At 35.0% G+C, this 23,362-nt stretch overlaps 3 protein-coding genes across 3 annotated transcripts in view; 2 read left to right on the top strand and 1 right to left on the bottom strand.

The window, feature by feature from the left end:
- The first annotated feature begins 620 nt into the window (after positions 1–620).
- On the top strand, positions 621–8,745 carry LOC149422734 (transmembrane protein 170A-like). The gene is made up of 2 exons (XM_089633482.1): positions 621–763; positions 848–8,745. Exon 2 carries the CDS (start codon positions 977–979, stop codon positions 1,379–1,381), a length of 405 nt encoding a protein of 134 aa, XP_089489608.1. The 5' UTR covers positions 621–763; positions 848–976; the 3' UTR covers positions 1,382–8,745.
- A 1,405-nt stretch (positions 8,746–10,150) lies between these two features.
- LOC149422733 (uncharacterized) lies at positions 10,151–13,804 on the bottom strand. The gene is made up of 2 exons (XM_089633996.1): positions 13,754–13,804; positions 10,151–13,545 (listed from the first exon to the last, which is right to left on the bottom strand). The coding sequence occupies exon 2, from the start codon at positions 13,536–13,538 to the stop codon at positions 10,224–10,226; it is 3,315 nt and encodes a 1,104-aa protein (XP_089490122.1). The 5' UTR covers positions 13,539–13,545; positions 13,754–13,804; the 3' UTR covers positions 10,151–10,223.
- A 607-nt stretch (positions 13,805–14,411) lies between these two features.
- The window catches only part of LOC149422732 (RAB11-binding protein RELCH homolog), a 30,787-nt gene continuing 21,836 nt past the window's right edge, over positions 14,412–23,362 (top strand). The window contains exons 1-6 of the mRNA XM_089633481.1: positions 14,412–14,708; positions 16,096–16,251; positions 17,003–17,166; positions 19,553–19,753; positions 21,560–21,921; positions 22,940–23,188. Coding sequence (XP_089489607.1) covers positions 14,483–14,708; positions 16,096–16,251; positions 17,003–17,166; positions 19,553–19,753; positions 21,560–21,921; positions 22,940–23,188 — 1,358 coding nt within the window. The 5' untranslated portion in view covers positions 14,412–14,482. The remainder of the gene's footprint in view (positions 14,709–16,095; positions 16,252–17,002; positions 17,167–19,552; positions 19,754–21,559; positions 21,922–22,939; positions 23,189–23,362) is intronic.

The raw sequence follows: 23,362 nt of genomic DNA, 5'->3' as shown, positions 1-23,362 counted from the left end.
CGAGCAACACACAGATTGCAGAATTGAATATTATTTTCGAAGCCTATTTTTTCATAATTGAAGTTGAGAAAGGAAAAGAGGCTATGAAATTCTATTTTTAGAATTTACGCAGTGCTTACTAAATTAACAATGAGATATTTTATTTTCATTTGTGATAAAAGAAAATAGGATGGTTTCAATATGTGAAGCAATCAATCAGATGCACATGAAAGAGTGCCAGGAGAATACAGTACAATATGCAAGAATGCGAATAAGAAGTTAGGGCCCAGCTCTATCAAATGAAGTAGATACACGAGTATGGTAATGCCAAGATCCTGAAAAGGGTCGCTATGTCGGAATTACAAGGTAAATTACAAGAGAGAATTACAAGAGAGCGAGTGGTTTATTCATGGCCAAGACTGCCAAGCAAAGACAGAGTAGTTGTGGAGCGTTCCTCTTCCGACTTCTGTGGATAAATAAATATTAAAACATAATATTTAGTGAGTTAGTTTATGAAGTGCACCCTTTATATTATCGGGTTATTTACTAGTAGTAGGCACGGGTAGGTACTAAAATATTGAACATTCCCAGCGGTTTGTGATCAGCTGTTTAAAAATATAATTTGACAGGTCTTTCCGATGACAGGTTAGCGTACTTTATTGTTATAAACGGAAATCGCATTATGAGCAATGTCTCGAAAGATGAGCATTAATAATTATATGAGATCCGCGAAATATGATTGATACCACTATATATCAATGTGTTTCATACACCACCACGAAATGTAAGAATTGTGTTTCTACCTTATGACATTTTTATATAATTTAACCACCCTTGAAGTATTTACGAGTGCATTATTCCATTTCAGATAACAAAAATGAAACATTGCACATAATTTAGCTTTGTGCAAACCCCAATGGAAAACAGATTGAGTGGAGTAAGCTACAGTTCAAGTGTTTTGCTCTGCCCTTGGGCATGCAATGAGAACACTTAATCAATGACGATGTATAGTATGCTCTCGGAGTTCCACCCATCGGAATTGGACACGATAGCTAATGTGATCAGCCTGACGCCGGCGGACCCTCTGAACACATTTGCGGAGATGTGGTACCAGGTGTTTCTGTGGTCACTTTTCTCGTCTATATTTGTTCACACCTGCGCCGCGTTGATTTCGTTTGCGACTCTCCGCAAACACAAGTTCGGGAAATTCTTCCCCATCTTTATATTAGTGATGGGGGTAATGACTCCCACTACCTCGGGGATCCTCAGCAGTGCCGCCATAGCCTTCGTGTACCGAGCTTCCTCTCTGCAGATGTCCCCGGTGTATGCGATGCTTTGGGGAATCGGACAGACCCTAATGTCAGCTTGTGTTGGCTTCACAAGAATACTAGCCACCCTTTAAACTTTTACATTACTATACTATAGGCAATGATTATCTAAATAATATTAAGAGGTGTGGGAATTGTGTTAAATCCTATAAAGGTGGTGTCTGTGAAATGATAATCTTATTACTAGACTATTGGTGCATTACATACCGGAAAATCTGCGACCGTAAAGGATTTCATTAACAAATAATGTTTTTTGATTAAAAACCGTGTCACGACAAAGGGATTCGTAGTTGCAATTAAACTTCAGTACGACAGGGTGAATAAACTGATCTCAACTGTTTCTAGAGTTTATTTTAGTTTTATTACAATTATTACACGGGAAATTTAAGATAGTCCCTCAGTTGATTGATTAGCCGCCCATTGTAAACATACAAGCAATGCCAAATTGCTATCAAATTTGTCAGTGCTTAGATTTAACCACTGGAGTAAAAAGGGACCTTGTTCTTGTTCAAAAATATATTAAGAAAATACCATTCCAATCCGTGAAATTAAGTACCTACTTGCTCCAAAGTATTGAAACATCGTAAATGTTTTAACTGTTAAAAACACACTTTACTGGCCACTGCCAATGTTCGAGGAATTAAGAATCGAGCATTCTGGTTTCCCAAAGAATTTGAGCACTAAACTTTAAACCAAGTGTTTTTAAAAATTCCATTTCATTTAAAAAATTCATTTTTCATGACAAATTGGGTGGATTTCTTCAGTCCTGACATATTTACTGACTGATTTGATTATATAGTTACCATATTTCTTTAACTTTACATTATTTTAAGTTGATTATAATTTTGCCCGTTAATTTTTACTTCAACACATTGGTACTTTTAATTCTGCTGAGAATTTGTAAAATGGACGATTTCAATGGCTTTAGCTAACTTTGTGAAACGTCATCTGAAGGTTAGGACTATATATCATTGTGTGTTTCATTTTGTACTTTCATAAAATAATATTCTATCCGTAATTATTTAGGAGGGCAGTGTGATACTCGACACATATTGGAATGTTTACATATTTGTCAATAATAAGGAATATTTTTGTATAAATATGCCTTCTGTGTAAAGGCTAGCACAAACCAACATAATTATTGTATCAAATAAACATGAACATTGGTAAGGTAGAGAAAAGGGAGAGATTTAGATTGGAAAATACAAATATAGCAATGTTTAAAATAAGTTTTAGTCCCAAAAAACTAATGTGAATTGTAAATGAATGCCAGTTTCATGTGTAGTAAAATATTATCTGTTTTCCTTTCTTGGAGGTTTGAGGCCATATTAAATCATAACATGAAAATATCTTACGATTGACATGACGTAATTTAGTTTTTAATAATAAATAAACAGTAATTCTTATAAACAAGTAAATAAATAATAAGGTCTTTAAAAACTTGGCAACTGGAGTGGATGTGTGAAGGGAAACGGCCAAAAAATAAAATTCTTTATTGTAAAATGGTTTCATTATGTATAATCAAATGCCAAGTAATGTTCACTATTCCCAAGACGAAACTTACAAAATACAAACCGTACTATAATTTTTATTCTATTTTCTAATAATACAAAAAACAGACTTTCAATAGTGTACCTTAGTGAATTCACTGACATTATTTTCCCTTTTTGTGGTTTCAAACAAAAATAGTATAAAATTCCTAATCTGTCGAATTAGAATATACATACAATATGCGTTTAAAAAATATATCTAACCCTTATTATTGTACGTAAACATTTGGATGCATCCTTAATTGGATACATTATGCATCAGAAAATGTTAATAATTATTGCTCACTTTTTATAGGAAAACTATTAATTAATCTCCTTTGCGGATCTTTCAAACATTCCATTGGTTTTATTACAGTACTAAAACAAATAATGGCACAATGTGACGTGCACCATTATTTAAAAACTTTAATTAATTAATTTTTGTACATGGCAATAATATTATGATATACAACGGGTCTAAAAAACTTTTGTGTACTTTAAATATTGGTAAAAAATTATCTCAATGGAGACAAATAATTTTTAATTCACTTCAGTTTTTATGGGTTATTTATTTCCTGTTTTTAAATCTTTCTATTGGCTATGATTCCATTTTATAAAATAAAATTAGATTTTATATCTTCTTCTATAGTGTGATGATAAAGCTTGCTGGCAAAATTAGGAACTGATAGTCTGGAACTCTTTTCCACGGCCGGAATATCTTTTACGATTTTGTATTTAAAGATATAAAAATCCTCAAGAGAGACAGACAAATATATTTTAATGCACTTACTTTTTGTGTATATCTTTTTGGAAATCTTTCGTTTGGTGACAATTCCATTTTATACAATAAAATAGCATTTTTATCTTCTATTGTATGTTGGAAAATGTATTTGGCAAAAGCGGAACTTTGTATTGATAATCTTTTAATCTATTTTACGCTATCTACTGCTTTTTCGCCCTCTTTAGGCTTGTATCTAAATATTGAAAGTTTTGCTGATCGGGGAGCTTTTAATTTTTATAAACTCTGCTGTTATTGTTTTTTATAAACAAAAATTCACTACAAGATTAAAAGCCTGATTCAGCTAATTTCTTCTATTTACTTGTCGCAAACCTGAGGCAACAAGCCACAAGCGTTGTAATGGCAACCATGCTTATTCACCGCAGTGAAAACAACACTATTATATAACACGTTCATTCGTATGGCTCAGTCTCCAAAGTATTCTGGCTGTAGATATTAGAAAAAGAGCTGAATAGGCGTTAATAATTAATATTAAATTATTAATATTAATTAATAATTTAATACGCAAGTCTTTTTCTAAAATTCAATTGAGTTTTGCGTAAGTAATCTGGGTATGTATTTGGTAATGAATAAAACAATTATTTCTGTAAAATAAATTACTTTATTATTTGAACGTGATTAATTAAATATTACTAAAATAAATATGTATACAAGTTTAGTTCATGATAATTTAAATAATATTCATAGGGAAGTACAATAATAATTATCTAACAAGCTGCCATTTTTAATAAAAGATCTAGTAATGATAACCCCTATCTATAAAAACTTCTTATTTTGTAATTCTTACATATTAAACACAATTTTTGCTAGTTATCTTTGTACAAGGTCATCACAAGACAGTGGGGTAACTACAATTGATTATATTTTAACCAGTGTTGATTTGAATCACAGAAACTACTAGAATACCGCAACGCGTATTTTCTTTTCCGTGTTCAGTAGGAGGCAGCACGGTAGTACCGCCTTGAAACACACGGGTTTGTTACGCCAATTCTCTTTCTAAATTTAGTTCTGCCTCCTATTGAACACGGGAAAGGAATTACGCCACTGCGACGGTTATCATTATCAATGTTGAAAATGTCATAAAACATCATGATGGTGCAAAAAAACATCAAGGGAATTTTCAGAGACATTCGGTAAACAAGATCACACTTACAAAATGTTATAAATCCTTAAGTTTAAACCTAACGTACATCATAATGTATACATTCATAGATGGCGTTAATTTAATTATATTTTATTAAAATACACTTTTCTCAAGTTATGTTTTAAAATATTAAGACAAATACGCAATACAATGATGATTCAATTCAATACTGTGTTTGTATGCCATCCTTGAAATAATTGTGTTTTTATACGGACAAAACTATTTATTCATATTGTGTATGTACAATATAAATAATTTGTCTTTAATATTTTAAAGCATAACTTGCAAAATGTGTATTTTAATAAAATAATAAAATTAACGCCATCTATGAATGTGTAGATTATAAGGTACTTTACCAGTGGCGGCCGGTGGTCAAAATATGTGGGGGTTCACCGGATTACAACATTAAGTCATAAAATAAATTAAATAAAGGTACATACCTATTTATAAAGAAGTTCTATTCTCTGTTCATTTTGTTTAGCAAAGACCTCTATCAATGCTTAACACTGATAGTGCGTTCAGTCTGTCCTGGCTCTACGTGTTAAAAGATTTTATTCTTTTTAACGTTGAGAAACATCTTTAGCTTTCAACTGAGGTCATTCCAAAGGTCACGAATGGTGCACAAAAGTTTTAGTAATTTCACAGTCTCGGGAAAGTCTTCTAATAAACAAGTACTATAAAAAAGTTGTAAAATTGATAAAGCGCCGTTAGCTTTTGAAAAATCGTCGCGGGCGTAAATTGCACAGAGTTTACCTTTTAGGTACTGAACTTTATTAAGGAAGTCATACGTTTTAAGCGTCACGTTGAAATCATGTTCTGGGAAATTTGACCTGTATCGATTTTTATTAAATAGCTCATTATGGTGTTTACCTTAGGCACGGTAGCCTGAATCCAATTGCATTCTGATGTCAACTTTTCCTAAAACCTTTAAGCTCAAAACTTTTTGTAAATGTAAATGATAAGAATTATGTTTTTTGATTTTTTCAGAAAGGTGAGTTACATCAGTAACACCGCTGATTGTCCAAACTGAATCAACATCGTAAATTAAACACGTAAAACAAAATAAACTATTCAATTGATCACATGCACAGAGCTACAAGCTTTGTTATACATTGTTTTGTTAAATGATCGAGTAAACTTGTTCGATCCAGATTTGCACTCTTATTTTATTATCAGTTCAGGTTTTAGGTGGACCGGCATTTTTTATTATCACTTTGTTTTCAAAACTCGACCTATTATTCTTAATGTATTCCACATTCAAACTCACTCTTAATTTATACGTTGAACAAACACAAAAGTAATCATAAATTAGTATAACATGCAATTGATATGCCTTATTAATAATTGATATACAAGATCGATATAACCTGCAATTAAACTTCAAAACTTTCTCAGAGTAAGAAAAGTTTTAAATTCAAGATACAATGCCTGGCAACGGCGAGTACTGACTGAACTGATAATAAGTAATCTGACCATCACTCATCTCTTAATGACAAGTTTTATCCTGTATGCTTGTATCGAAGAAGCGTAACATTCGCTGAAAAATAGCAGATGGTAAATTGAAACAACGATATCGACAATAATATCAAACATACGCGTTTTAGTTTAACTTTCTACTGAATAAACCGTTCCTTCTGATGTGGTGGTAAAACTCCGAACGCCGTTCTTGATATGGTATTATTTGCAAAGAATAGTATGTAATGGTATGGACCCACGCTTTCGACTGTTCCACAGAATATGCGACAAAGCAGTTAAATTTTGGATCGCAATCGAAAACGAACTGCTACGAACATAGGCACAAGTCAAAGTCGGTCTGCAAGTTAAGCGCGCTTAATAAGTAGGTACCTTTTGAATGAGATATTATAACCGAACCGAGTTTCGTATTGTGATTAGCCATGTCGGAAATTTTGTTGGTTGTTCGGCGCTCGGGAGCACATATTAGCTGGCCGCCACTGTACTTTACGTTTAACCTTAAACTTAATTCAGACGAGAGAGGGTGAAGTTACATTTAGGGCCAGTTATTTTGCAAAAATTCAAATGTAATATTGTCATCGAATGGCCATACAGCACCATTATATTTTTTTTTAACAAATTTTCCGTTTCAGCTTTTGAAAAAATTGTGATCAGCAGAAGACAACTACACATCATGTTGTTAAGCTTGTCAGCTTATTATAATTTTATAGAAAGCTGAAACATAACTAGCATCAACGTTTAATAGTGGCCTTTCAAATGTCAAAAAACATAATGGCGCTGAATGGCCATTTGAATTTTTGCCAAACAACTAGGCCTTAGTTCCACCAATTTATATAAATTTTTATTTTTCGGAATAACTTTATTGAGTAAAACCTCAAATTGTAATATTTAAATATTGAAGACAATATTAGTGATTTCTAAACGAAAATCTGAAACAGAAAAATCAGAAAAGGAAACGGTCACATCTGGGACTCATTGTCTTCAATATTTAAATATTACAATTTGAGGTTTTACTCAATAAAGTTATTCCGAAAAATAAATATTTATTCTAGACTTGCAGAAAAGTCAACAGATGTCGCACATTAAAAATAAAAAAATAAGATAGGTTTATCTAAAAAAGACGCTGTCTGGATTGAATTTAGTTCGGGTTGAATCTTGCGATCATACATAAAGATAGTTGCCAATAAAAATGTGCGGTGAAAAAATGAAGACAATGTTAGTGGTTCTTATTCGAAGTATGATACAGTTAAAAGTGACCGAGGGGAATAGGGTCCCATTAGCTCAGTCGGTAGAGCACTGTCCCGGAAAGACAAGGGTCCTGGGTTCGAGTCCCAGATGTGACCGTTTCCTTTTCTGATTTTTCTGTTTCAGATTTTCGTTTAGAAATCACTAATATTGTCTTCAATATTTATATAAATTTTGCCCAACATCGATCGACATCAAATTTATTGTCTACTACACCTTTTTTGTGATGACCTTGCAAAACCCATGATTACCTTTTGTGTTCGGACATCTTAACATAATGTTGTAAATAACATAAGTACTGTAATATTACATTGTTATTGAATTATGCATTGTGTACATAATGGCAGCTTCGTGTAGGAAGTAGTATTAGTAATACTTTTTAAAATTTCAATTGTAAATAGATGTATGTATGTAATTATTATGATTTTAAGTAGCAAGCAACGATTAGCAATTTGACCAATATGAAATTTTTTACTGAATTTAAAACCATTTTTATCAAAGTTCGAAAAATTTAGAATCACTTGGAGGGAAATTAGATTCGATTATATGATTTTATTTTATTTTATTTTTATTTTATTTTATTCATTCACAATGTTTCATTCCCTTTCAAACATTTTACAGTTGTGTTTGTGTTAATAATATATTCATTGTACCGTATATTTCTAATTATAATGTGTCGTTTATGTTATCGAGGGTTAAAGCTTTTTAAAATTTAATAAAAAATTAAGTCAATTGTACATTTATCGAAAAATATACATACCTATTCTATTATTGTATATTTCGTAATATGGAATTATTGGTGTTTATTTTGTAGAACCTTTGACATTTGTAACTGTATGGTAAAATAAATGACTGAATCATGAAAACTGGAGTTCATATTTAGTTTTCTAAGTTTTTTATATTTATTATATTAAACATCGACTTGGATTGTTCTCCTAAAGAAGAAAAATATTATTGTTTGGAGTCATTCGTTTCGTTTTGATCACCTCGATAGGTCGCGTTCGATATTATTGTGGATTGTACGTCTTGTTTGTAGTCATTGAAGAGATAAAAGTAATATAAACACACGAATTAGGAATATTGTAAAAATACACGACGATCAATGCGGCTTTGTATCGGGGAAATCAACAATAGATGCTATTCAAACAGTCAGAATCATAGTTGAAAAATATCGAGATGCAAAAAAAGATTTACACATGGTATTTATAGACTTGGAAAAAGCATTTGACAGGGTACTCCGAAGCCTGATATGGGCGGCATTGAGATCTCATAACGTACCAGAAGGATATGTGCTCTCCATACAAGATATGTATACAGACGTAGAAACACAAGTAAGATGCACATCAGGGATGTCACCAACATTTCCAATTAAAGTGGGGGTACACCAAGGATCTGTCCTCAGCCCATTGCTATTCATAATGGTCATGAATTACCTAACGAGTCAAGAAATTAACAGTATTCTCAAGACTATGCTTTTTGCAGATGATGTAGTACTGATAGAAGAAAATCATTGTGATCTACAAAATAGCCTGGAAAGGTGGAGAAAGATCCTGGAGGATAATGGACTAAAAATTAGCAGGAAAAAGACGGAATATTTGTATTTACCATTTGAAGACCCAAATGCTGTAACTCCTTCGATGCAATTGGATGGAGTAACATTAGCCAACTGTGACTCATTTAAGTTTCTGGGCTCACTCATCCACAGAGACGGAGGATGTGCAGCGGATGTCAACCATAGGATAGGAGTGGGATGGATGAAATTTAGATCCGTAACAGGAATTTTGTGCGACACGAAAATGCCAATAAAACTTAAAGGAAAGACATACCAGACTATTATTAGACCCGCGATAATGTATGGCTCCGAATGCTGGACTATGTACAACTCCTACTCTAGGCAACTCGAATCAGCAGAAATGCGAATGCTTAGATGGACGGCAGGAGTATCATTAAAAGATAAAATTAAAAGCTCATGCATTCGTGGTAGCCTGGGTGTCACTGACATAAACAGTAAGCTAGAGGAACGACAGTTAAGATGGTATGGGCACATAAGACGGAGACCACCAGACCACACAGTGAAGCAGGCAATGTCTATAGAGCTTCAAAGACAGTCATCCAGAGGTAGACCAAAGAACTCCTGGATGACCCAATGCTCCAAAATCCTACAAAGAAACGGCCTAGATGAAAGCGACACTCAGAACCGAAGAAGCTATAACCTGAGAACGAGAAGAGCCGACCCCAACAGCCTACCTAGGCAATGAGTTGGGATAGTGCTAGGAAGAAGATTGAAGAGATAAAAGTGTATTATGGGCGTGTCCGAAAAAGCCTGCGAGCGATATTGTCGTGGTCGGTGTTTAGTTCCCCTTTCCTGCCTTTCCTATTTAATCGCCAATACTCATTTTCACCCAATTCCGTAAAGCATCATTATTGCAGAGTAAAGTTACAGTTATAAACTCACACATTTCGGTTTTCGTATACGTACAACATTTTGGTAATCTAATAATTATAATATATAACTTTAAAAATAAATACAATCAAAAGAGAAACATTTCAAACACATGCACATAACTTTATTCAGGAAGGCACAAAACTTTCTGTGTATCACAGATTAAGTTTGTACAAATTCCAGTTACATACTTGGTCACTACACACAGTCTGCGGTACCTAGTAATTAAATGATTGTAAAGTGTAGACCTAATTAAAAGTACATTGAGGTAAAGTAGAAGGTGTCAAAGGGTGCCACTGCAATGCTTGCTCGAAGTAGAGGCCGCTTGCTCCGATATCCTGACTCGATGAAATCTCTGATCGTTAATCTGCCATTTGAGCTCCTGCAGATTCTTGGCTGCTTCCTCGGACCTCTGTCGACTGCTGTGGCTTTCGCCTTCAACTTTCTTCAGTCTGAATTGAAGTTGTTCTATTTGATCTTTGAGCACCTTGGTCTCTTCAATTGACTCTTGTAGTTGCAGCTTCAACTCTACAACTTCTCTACGGCTACTGTTTAACAGAGACTCTAAAGACTCAACTGTTGCTCTATCTCGCATGTAACTTTCTTCCACCTTGGATTTATCTTCTTTGAGGGATCGTAAGTTGAATTCTAGCTTCTTTCTCTCACAATCTGTTTCACCGACGCCAATAAGAATGGCTTTCTTTTGCTTTTCTAAAGTTGCGCACGTGTCTCTAGCGAATTGTAAATTTTTTTCCGCCATGTCGGTCAAATCCTTCTGCCGTATCAGATCAGATTCTAATTTAGATATTTGATATATTAAAGAACTCATTTTAGCTTCTTGCATATCGATCAGTGATTCCCGAGATTCAAGTTTCTTCTCGAGCTCGTTTAGTCTATCCACCGTGACTTGCAGCTGAACATTTTTACTAGCTGCTAGGCTTTCCAATGAATGGTTATTATTTTCAAGAACTGTGGCATCATGCGACAGACTGGCAAAGTGATCTAGCATGTCGGTACGTTCAGCTTCCTTCCTCGAAAGAATGTCTTCAATTCTCCTCACTTCGTCAACATAATGTTGCAATTGCTGTTTCATTTGGTCCACTTCTTTACGAGAGTTATCATACTCCCTTTTCATATTCTTTAAATCATTATTCACCATGGCCAGATCTCCTTGTAATCTCTTATTTTCTATTAAAGCGTTATCACGTTGCTTCGAAATAGTTTGCAATTCAATGGACAAAGCTTCGTTACGAGTTTGGGAATCCCGAACTCTGTGTTCAACAGATGCGTTAGATTGTGTTAACAATTCAAGCTTGGTGTTGAGTTCATGCATTTTATTTTCTAGCATTTTGATGGTTGTATCTCTAGACCTGAGCGCTTGTTCCGCTTCGGACAGTCGTTCTGTTTTTTCATCCAGGTCCATTATCAATTTGTCGCGTTCTTGGTCAATTTTTGAAAAACTATCCCTCAATGTCAGTTTGTCTGACTTCAAACAATGGCATTCGTGTTCTAACTCAATTTTAGATTTTTCCAGAACTCTCACTTTTTCACTCAGATCCCGCAGTTCTCGTTTAGACTCGTATGAAATTGCTTGTGAATCTGCAATATTTTTGTCATTCTCCAGTTGCAGAGTTTTTAGCTGATTGTTCAAAGATTTCAAATGCAGTAATTCTGTTTGGGTGACTTTTAATTTTTCACTCAACATGTCCCGTTCCTTCACAATACTGTCCACCATAGAAGAATGTTTGGCGTAAGAGTTGTAATCCCTCTCTTCCCTCGTCACACTGTTAGTGGCTGATGTAATTAATTTACATCTCAAGGCGTTTCTATCATCTTCCAAAAATTGAATATCAGCGTGAGCTCTTTTTAAATCTCTTTCCAATTTATTAATCGCAAGCTGCATACAACTCTCCATCTCAAGGTCGGAATTCCGATAGGTCTTCTGTTGAGTATTTTTCATTTTGTCTAAATCCGATTTCAATAACTGATTACTTTCTTGTAATGATTCATTATGTTTTTTAACACCCTGAATTTTTTGTTCTAGTTCACAGTTTTTGGTTTTTAATTCTGCAATATAATCTTCGCTAGGGTGTGATGCGAAATTTCGCTTGTAATAAAAGTCTCTTTCTTGTTTTAATTTTTCACAAGATGAGCATTCTACACTATTTCTAGAAAATCGACATTCAACTTTATTGACATCGGCCAATTGTTTCTTAATTTCATTGATTTGACTTTCATAAAGTTTTCTCTCGTTTTCTAACAGTAAAAGAAGTTCAGTTTTAGTTGTTTTTTCATTGCTGTGACAAGTGCATGAACTCTTGCTTTCTGATAGATTGTAGAATGTCGGGTTGATCTGTGAAGATTTGAGTGGGCTGCGAGGGGAATTGGAGCTTGTTTCTGTTTTCCGAGATATTCCAGCTTTAGAAGGAGCTTCATGGTATTTTCTAGCTTTTGACAACTCGTTTTCTTTGGATATTTTCTCCTTCAATTCATTACAGGAAACCAGAGCAATGTTCAGGGCAGCATTTTCATTTTTAATTGATTCTAATTCCGCTTGTAGAATACGTTGACGTGCTTTGGCATCATTGAATTCTTTTTCAAGTTTCCAATGGTTGGCTTTAGCCGATTCTAGTTGGTTTTGGAGATTAGTAATGGAATTGCATTTCTCCTTGAGCTGGTCATTACATTCGAATTCAATCTTTAAAGCTAGTTGATCGATGTTACATAACTCCTTTTCAAGAACACTGTTCCTGTCTGCCAACTGCAGAGCCCTGTTCATGGCCTCGTGCTGCTTGTCCAAGGCCTCTTTAAGTTTAGTATTGAGGGCCTCCGCTTTATTCTCTGCCTCACGCAGCTCTGCGCACACTTCTACTAATTTCCTATCCAGATCTTTGCCGCAACAATCTCTTTGCAATGCTGAGAACGGTCTTCCTCCTTCCAAAAGTTTACTGAGCCGGGAATTTTCTTTATCTCTATTATTAACTTGACATTTAAAAAAGGCTACATCGTCTAATAATTTTGTGTTTCTATTTCTACTGTCATTGAGGTTAGAAGTGAGGCATTCCACTTGACTCTCCAATTCCACACATCTGGAGCAAGGCTTCTTGTCACAGGAGCACATCTCATCAGAATTACTTTTAGAGCAACAAGTTCTGGTGAAATTAGTGACATATTTGCTTCTTGAACTGAATGTATCCGCACACAAGTTTTTGAGTTCTTTCTCTCTGTTCCGTGTTTGCAAGCTGCGGTGTTCAAACTCCAAGTTTGAGAGCTCGTTTTCCAATTGTCTGATTTTGCTTTTGGTTTCCTTCTTGCAGAAATTAAATTCTTCTTGTAACTCTACTAATTCCTGATGGAGTTGAGTATTTTCCTTGACGAGCTTGGCATTATCACAAACATAAGGTTCGGCAGCTGACTTCATGATGTCTCTCTCCTTGAGGGCTTCCTTGGCAACACTCATATAGTGCTGCAAGCTGCGTGTGGTCTGCAGCAGGTCAGCCGTCATGTTCTCAATGAGTGGCAAACATTCCATGGGAAACTTTTCACTGTATCCCAAGTCATCTAATTGTTTACGAAGTATCAAATACTTCATGTCCATGTTTAGGCTATAAAAGAAATAAAAATCGTTACACAATAATAAAGGTCAACAGGTTAATTGAAAACATCTGTCCAAAACCAAACAAATACTTTTATAGGAAAAATAATGCAGTATTTAGAAATATTATAAATTTAAATTGTAATACAAACATTTTTTTAAAAAAGCTAAGAAAGAAAAAATAAAATTCGAAACAGTCATTATTTATAAGCAAATACCTTGAACTGAATACTTGGAACGATCTCAATAAAACCAAAATTGTTTTTTTATTTGCTACTTATTGACGACTCAAAAATTAATGAAATAGATCTTAATTGATTATCCAGTTAGACCATTTAATTCGTTACACTCAGAAATAAACCACTCACGTTATACTTTACACTTCACCCTTTAAATCACTTTAAATTATTGTACAAATAATCGCAAAAGTTCAAATGCAACGGAAAAAGAAATACATTTCTTGAGATCTGTCAATAGACCATAGACATGTCATTTGATCTATCCATATCTATATATCTGTCAAATAAATTTGATTTATTTTATCCATGGAATCTGGTCCGTCGGAAGATCGGGGCAGTGGTAAAATCAGGTTACTGGGTAGCGAGGGTATTTAAACAAGTCCATGACAGAATAGTTTTTAGGAATTACGTCTATTTTCAGCAAATTGTCAATCTCATAATTTTTTTCTTTTTGAAAATATAATCATCTGATTTCAAATAAGAATAACTTAATAATGTGAACATTTTATTTAAAAACGTTACTAGTATGCCCTATTTCCTCATTGACATTTTATGGTTCTTACCCAAGATATACCTGTCTGGCTATTATTTCTCTCACCTGCCTTATCATTAAAAGCGCTAGTTAAGTCATAATAAAATGTGCGGATGTCAGTGTCAGGAAAAAATACACGAATATAACAAAACAGCTTTAATGAAACAACAGTAAAAATGACCGAATATATCGAAGACGCGAGTGACGTCTTGAAATATTCGGTTCCGCGTATAACGTACAGTGATGTGGCCGCTAAACTACTCCAAGACAATTTTTTGTTGACTGCTTTGGAGTTGCACACAGAGTTGGTAGAGTCAGGGAGGGAGGTTCCTCAACTAAAAGAGTTTTTCTCAAATCCTGGAAACTTCGAACGCCCATCTGTAGATGTTTCTTTGCCGATTGGTAGGTCCTTATATATATATTTTAAATCTATTTACGAACGAATTCTAATATCACAGGCCAGAACATAGTATGATTTATGATTTAAACTAGCAATTTATTTATTATGTTTTGAGTGTATAATTTCAAACCTGATGTTTTTTTTACCGCGGACACCCACTTCTATTTTCTGGCAGGTAGTGAAATATTATGATGTATGTACGCCCCAAATTGTTATATCCTGGGAAATTTACGGAAGAATAAATGGCACTGTTGGCCAAATGTTTCTGTGGTCTCCAAAGGTATTTCAAATCGATACTCCTCGAAGTAGACCAATCCAAATTGTATAAAATCAGACCGGTCCTAAGGTGCAGCAATTTTTAAGAGGAAGATCCCTAGAAGAACCTTTCTAGTCAGGTGAGGAAATATTTTCTGACAATCATTGAAACTGAGATAATACTGGGACGGCTCCACTGAGTAGGGTTTGTAGGATGATAGCCGGCCACCAAATAGTCTTCTTTGCAATAAGCCTGCAGGACCAAGAAGTGTTCGAAGACCTAAACTGTGTGCGGAACAACACCATATCCTTGAATATAAGATGAGCAACAGCGGCCAGGGTTCTCTGAGGGTTTTAGCACTAATGATAAAACTAACTAACTAACCATCACGCCGTTTCCCCACAGGGGTAGGCAGAGAGGAAGGACCGCCAAACACACACTCCTTGCCTCATTCACATTCATACATCGTCTCATACATACTCTTCTATTATTCTGACTCTTGACATGGCCTGACTCAAGTATCTGATTTACTTGATCGTGCCATGTCTTCCTCGGGCATCCCCGACTTTTGCTACCATTTAAATTTGGGTCATATATTTTAAATTATCTGAAATTAAAAATAATCCAAGCATTTACCATTCACATTTGCGATGAATGCTAAATGCTTGCAAGTATCTGATAATAAATGAAAATCAATTCTGCTCTTCAAATAAGAGTACCACACCCGAAACAAGAGTGAGAAATTTAGATTTCATTTGGAAACCACTCTTTCAGAGTTAACATTTATGTTATCATGTTTGCAATGTTGTAGGTACCTATTATATTTATAAAAAGATTTATGAAAATTGGCGCAGTATTGCAAATGGTGTTTTATGTATTTCTAGTTCGTTATGCATCCATATACAATGATGTTATGGAATGAATAGTAAACAATAAACTAAAATGTTGTTTTGAATTTTGTCAATAATACTCTGTAGATATGAAATTTAAATTGTGATTTTAATTGTGATTGACTCAAAATGGTGACTGACTCAAAAGGGTGACTGACTCAAAAGGGTGACTGACTCTCCCTCATCACAACAAATTTCAGCTAGATAAATATTACATTATGAATAATTAAATTATTTGTTTAGCCCGCTCTCCGAGTCAGGCTACTTTGGATTCCCTGGACCTGACCAGGCTGTCAGAAGACGGAGAGAGAGGCAGCGATGTGGCGGTCTTGGAGTTTGAGCTGAGAAAGGCGAGAGAGACCATCAACTCTTTACGAGCCAACCTCACGCAAGCAGCTGGTCAGTATCAAAGTGTTGATACATTTTACAAATTACAGTATCAATCATTTACAATTTTGTAACCCTTAATATGAAACCTTCAGTGCTAAGCTTACACTTTAAGCTTTTTACGGTTGTTTTGTAAAAAATTCTCCAGTCTGAAAATTGGTACAATAAATATCAACTTTTCTTTTGCCACTAATTTCTAATAAATGTAAAACCGATGATAAAGATTGAAAACAGTGAAATCATGCAATGTGCAGTGTTTTTAATAATCTGTCTTCTGCATGCAAAATGGTATTTATCTGAAGTGACCTTCCATGTAAGCATGTTTTCTGTATCTGTTTATGCCTAGCAAGTAATATTTGTAGAGTGCCCTTGAGGTGATTTTTCACAAACACGCCGCTATACATATATAAATTTTCGGAGGCGGAGGTAACCAACACCTCTGCCATAGGGGTGCTGTGTTCGTGGGGTGAGGTTTTCCCAGGTCTTGGCGGCGGATGCATTTGCCCACCTGCTGCACGGCAGGAAAAGAATAATAATAATAAGAATAATTTCCCTTGAAGGAAATTATCTTCCTCATTTCCTTCTGTTTGGAGTTAATGTAAAAAAAGCTTAGCTCTCTTTTTCTTCTCTTTTCTCTCCTGTTTCCTTTTCTTTGTTTAATTCCCGGCGTTTGAACTCTCATGTGGAATTCACAAGTGTTTAGAGTTGTAATGTTTAAGAACAATTTACATATTACAATTATTTTGTTATGTTTTCATTTTAGATTTTGAAGTCTGTTCGATAGATTTAGGCTGTGAGAAGTTATTACATGAAGATCAGCTGAAACCTCACGAGAAGAGAGCCCTCAACTATTTGATCAATGAGTACCTCCTGCAGCAAGACTATAAACTCACCTCCATTACCTTTGCTGATGAAATTCCGGAACAGGTTAGTGATGCGACAACATTAAATAGAACAGTGAAGGTGGGGAAGAAAAGCCTGCAGTTTTGATAATAGTGAAATTTAGTTCTCGAATTCTATTTGAAATTGTATTTTTTCATTAAAGGAAAAACATTATGGCTTAACCCTGCTGGCTAATTTGTTGGCTTTTGGAACAGCTCGTATGGTCTCATGGAAATCCTTGTGTCTCCCTTACTGTTATGGTGAGAAATACGATCTAAACGGTGTTAAAAAGAGAAAACACCACGCTTTATTATTCAAATCTTAAGCATTAATATCTACATATCTGTGAAACCAAAGGTTCCAACCGCAATTTGAAAAAAAAAAAAATTGAAAAATAATAATTTTTATATGAAATGACAAAAAAACGAGTGAGATTATGTTTGTAATACATATATCTAATAATAAAATGTGTTAAAATAGAAAATAAAACATTATTTAACTTATTTCCACTTGTTTATTTTACCAGTACCGGTTTCGTCCTATTATGGACATCTTCAGGCTGGCAATTGAAATTCTTTTGTTACAGAATTTATACAAAATTAGGTACACAATGTCAAGGTAGGTACATATGTTTGGGTTATTAAATTACAATGGTTCTTTAAGGTTAATATGTCATAAATAAGAAATAATAATATAACAATGGTCACTATAGCAGAATAATCGATAATTTAGTAAATAAAATAATGAATTTTCCTGCATACCACGCAGGACAATCCGGAAGAGAGGAATCAAACTGTATAAAAGAACACCTCCTTAGTTGGGCAAATCAAAAAGTGGGGGGGGGGGGTTATGATCTATTGAACATAATTTTGCATTTACCAGAAAACGAAAATTATTTCCACAAAGATAGAGATGTCAAAACTCTTAACGTTTGCAACAAAGGATCAGAAGATTACATAATTAAATTACACAACTGTTATTTAAGGTAAATAAGTCATGAATAACAAAATGTTCAATAATCATCAATACATACATCGCAAATTACTTAGAATAAAATGTTACCTCAGAGTCTAAGGTAACATTATTCAAATTAATTACAATGGATATATTAATGGCGACTGAGCACCATGTTCCAACTGTTTATTCGTGACATATTTATGAGCGATTAATTTCTAGTAATTCTAATCTGTCTAATTTCTGTCCCTTTTCACAAACGTGAAGAACCTTGACATCTCTATCCCTGTCAAAAGTATGTTGGTTCTCTAGCAAATGCAAGGCTACGTTCGTTAAATCTCCCTTTCGATTTACCCAACATGCGAAATGCTCCTTTATACGGGTCGATACTGCTCTTCCTGTCTGTCCCACGTAACATGCAGGGCAATTCGAGCAATTCACTTGGTAAATTAGATGAATTATTAATTATTGAAGATGTCCATAATAGGACGAAACCGGTATTGGTAAAATAAACAAGTGGAAATAAGTTAAAAAATGTTTTATTTTCTATTTTAATACTATATAATTCCACCACGTATAACAGTGTAATAAATAAACTAATAAAATGTGTGTTTTTCATTATCAGTAATTTAAGTTACAAAAAACTTGAGGTGAGCCATTTTTTTAAGCTTTGTGTTAATAATTTTAATATTTCAAAAATGATATGTTTATTTTTAATAATAAAATTCAAAAGCGTATTTTATTACCTTTCAAAAATAGTTTTTTAGTTTTCTAATACATTCAGAAATATTACATTTATTTGGATTTTATTGCAAAGCGGATATACTCCAACCGTCTGATGGAATATGCCAGAGTCCTGAGGGGTTAAAAAAAAAATTCATATAGATAAAAAAAATCTGATTCTGAATATATACTTCTTATTATATGTATATATATAATTATACATAGAGTTGATAAATTGTCATTTAAAAATGATTACAACCGCAAGAAATATAAAAACCCTGTGATTGGGTCGGCGGGCTCTGACACAATTTTGAAAAACGTTCTATCGGCCATGTGCATTAGAATACAGACAATGCATAGACTCGCACATGGGTTACAACTGCGGTATACAAATTATTTCAAAAGAATTCATGTCTTTTGGAAATCTTATTAAATATTTAAATTGGGAATTGTAGATTTCATACGGACCCAAGTGGGATTGACCCTACTGTTAACCGACAAAACTGAGGTTCTTGTGACATCACTCGTACCCTGTCAGGTTTCAATCATTTTGGCGGGCTTTGAAAAATACAAACTTTGAAAATTATTTAAACTATGAAATCAACAAAAAAGTTTAAAAAAAAAAATGTATGACTGGAATTCCTTATTAAATTATTGAAACTATTATTTCTTGCAAAATTATAAATTAAAAAAAAAAAACTTGTACAATAAATGATTGGTTCATGTATTACAATTTTAGTTTTTGATTTGACAGGATTTTGAAGACTGGGACGATGTTGGTCTCAATGTTCCCCGCCCCGCCGGCCTCGTCTCCATCTACAGGGGGGAAGGGGCCAACAACACTCCCAAGCCTGTTTCCGATGGAAAGACACAAACTATTGAGATTAATATTATTGATACTGATCTGGAAAAATGCGCCAATACTGATAACGAGAAAGCAGAATGGATTTTGGCCGTAAGTAAAACTTTTCACATTACATACCGTAATATGGGGTGACTTTTGAATTGCATGGCAACTTTGGTCATCACAGATATTTGCGTAATTCCCGCTACCACTCACAAAAAAATTACTCGCCTCCTTTTAATGATTTTTTTTAGGCAAAGTGGATACAATGAAGCATCGAAAATAAGTGTAATATAGTTGGTTTCTAGTTATATTCAAACATATTGTGTGTTTGTTATTTGTTTTTGGGGTGTTATGCCGTGTTGCGCTTACTCCTTTAGCCAACGTTTCGGACAGCATTGCAGTGTCCATCATCAGGGCAGATGTGTTATTGGGTTGGTGTTATTTACAATAACACATCTGCCCTGATGATGGACACTGTAATGCTGTCCGAAACGTTGGCTAAAGAAGGAGTTAGTGCAACACGGCATAACACCCCAAAAACAAATAACAAAAATACTTTTGGCCGTGAAAATCTTAAAACATAATGTGGGTTGAATTTTGTGCTGTTTTTTTTTTAGATTTTCAGGCAGAGAAAAATGTAAATACACATTTTTTAAATTCCTCAATGATTATGATACTTTTGTGTCATTTGTATTGTAAAGTATATCAGTGTCTATCGATATATAACTAATTGAATATTCATACTCGCATTTTTTTGGGGATTGGCGTATAATTGTAATAAGCTTATAAAAAATGGTATGTATAATCCAAGTCACCCCACTCTGAAAGGCGACTTTTATCACCATGTTTCTTTTTGACTCCCCGAATACACATACATTTAAAAATATATATATTTCGATAGTTTAAACACGTGCAATAAATATTACGTAAAATTTTCCCACACAACGGTTTTTATAAAAGAGTGATTTAGCTTTGTAGTGGTACGCCACTACTCGAGTCAGACGGTGTCGGGTACTACTTAGTACACAGTACCAAGCGCTAAGGTGCTACGGTATCTAGGCCGTCATAGAACCTTCTGGACACTTCGGCCGTTGCCTACAGGCCAAGCCGGACGGTACTAGAAACTACCGCCCTATTCCTACAGGCACTGGGCGACTGCTAGAATCTTCGGAGTAACGGGCGGCAACATATTGTAGTGATAATAACTAGAATGTTCGGGAACGTTCTTAGGTGCAACTTGAATCGCATTAGAACCTACTAGCGAAACACCGTAGGTACTGACCATCTACCTACTCTCTGGATTATTTTTGATGCATTCGCGCCTTATATAAGCGACAGCAGGAAGGTACTCAGGCAGTCTACTACTTACATATTTTTAGTGCGCTAATCAAAAAAACTTAATCATTTCGCACCGCGATTACTTAAATAATCCTTGCTGTGTCTGTTGTGATTAATTACTTGTGTGGTATATAAAAATTTTTTAAAATTTATTCATGGCTGTTTTATCCCGGCAACAGATTAAATCTATTATAAAATCTTACATAGTTTAATTTCAACACCGAACACATCTTCAACCTTTGCAACAGTTTCAAAGTTGATGAAAGTCACCCCGTTTTACCGTACTACTTATAACCTGTGTTCTGTTTAGTAATAAAAATACTTGGTAACATTAAAATATATGTATGAGGTCAAAAATGATAGCAAAAAGTCAAGAAATTGTGCTTCTGAGTAGGAAAGCTATTTTAGCCCCTAGAAAATCAAAAGTTGTTTGTGAAATGAAGAAGGAGAAACATAGTCAGAAATGGAGCTTGGAGTAAAGTATGCAAAGTTGATTTTGTTAGGTGAACTACAAAATATTTTGCAAATAACAATGAAATTTGGAATTTATTTGTGTAACTTTACATGTTTTTGCAGAAAGATGAAGAAGTGGCCGCATTGAAGAAGCAAATACTAGCTTTGGAAACTGACAAAGTCAACTATCAAAAGCTCTACGACGCAGCTCTCGCCAGCCTGAACTCTCTCTCCAGTCCCACGTCAGACATGCCCAGTTCAGAGACGACCCTGTATACCCTTCAGCACCCCTTCAAGGAAGAGACCACCTCCGCAGAGACGGTTCGGCTGACCAACGCCGACCTGGCTGATGCTGCCCACCTAGACCAAGAGCTACAGCCTCTGCCGCAGTCCGCCACACAGAATTACTACGGGAGCAGTATATCTACACATAGCATGACGCCGGACCAGTTTGAGATGATTGATTCGGATAAAAATGGCTCCAGGTAATAAATCCTAAGGTCTCAAGAACCCAGAGGCCAGAAGAAACATTGATCAGTAAATAGATTCTCATGTGCTGTCACGCACGTGGTGCACTCCTTGCTTTATCTATATTGCTGTGAAAAGGTTCAGATTTATGGAATAATCTCAAGAATGAAACAAAATAAAAAGCTACGGGAAAATGAAATCTTCCTGGCATCAAGAATTGGTCCCAAAATAATCTGGAAGAAGAAGCAGTTCTATGTAGGTCTCCGGTAACTGAAACCGGAACCACAATGATGGTATATTTTAGATTTCTGGAATCTACCATCTCTATTAAGTAGACAAATTTTCTCTTGTCGCAATAAAGTGATTCGAGATATGATTCCCGGTCTACAAAATTCATGCATCTTCTATTCCATCTTCTATGGTGGCTAGCCACACCACACCGGTAGCCGGCAGTTGGGTCGCGAGAGTAGGTCGCGAGACCCGGGTGCTGACAATCTATGTGTGCTCGCCCACTCCGACACCCAGGTCGCGAGAGTGGGTCGCGAGACCTGGGTGCTGATCATAAAATAACCCGCTCGCTCTTTATAAGCTCGTGAGCAGGTTTCAATGAGCGGGTCATTCACGATCGACCCAGGACTAGTTTATATTCCCTAGAAAACATGTTCTCACAGATCTATTTCATAGATTTTATGAAATAGATCAGGCGAGACGCCGGCTTTAAGTATTATTACTGGCTAGTTCTGAAATAGGTACCTAACTGTTTCAACTTTGCTACAATTTATTTATGGATACATCCTATTATTTTCTGAGGAGAAGAATTTTGAATTTCACTCAGAATTCTGTAACTGACTTTTTTTTATTCTTCTTAATTCATGTGGGAGTTTATTCCTAGATTTACTGATGCATATTCTGAAAGAGCGATCTCCAAAATTTGTATCTGGACTGCACAATCATTTGATTTTGCTTTCTTTACATTTCCGTGGCCCCAAATCAAGTTGCAAATAAATAACACCTGGTTTAACTATTTGATTATAGCTCTCAGAAGGACGGTTCGAACACCAGTTCATTTGAGCCAGCCATCCTGGCGGAGGACGTGGTGGTAAGCTCCCCCAAGTCCGTGGCTGAGTCCCCGCTGCACCGCCAGGAGTCCATCACCACCCTGGAGGACACCTTCAGCCTCAACGACAACCCGGAGCACGACTGGCCCAGGGGACAGTTTTTGGAGAATGTCAAGACCTCACGTGATGGTAGTATCGCGGGGAAGAACGAAGCCTGGATAAATAGGTTCTGTTTGTATTTTTAAAAGTGGACTATTACAGTTTGTAATAATATCTTGTGATAATAACTTTCAACAATATTCTGAGGAATGGTTGTTTCACTGAATTTGAACAACTCATCAAACATTAAATTCATGTGCTGTGAAAGTTCTATTTAAGTTTTGTTATTATTTCATCATGG

This window comes from Hesperophylax consimilis, chromosome 7 (genome assembly GCF_061612785.1).
Source record: "Hesperophylax consimilis isolate HC1 chromosome 7, BYU_Hcon_1.0, whole genome shotgun sequence".
Lineage (NCBI taxonomy): Eukaryota > Metazoa > Arthropoda > Insecta > Trichoptera > Limnephilidae > Hesperophylax > Hesperophylax consimilis.
This window is presented reverse-complemented; position numbering and strand designations above follow the sequence as displayed.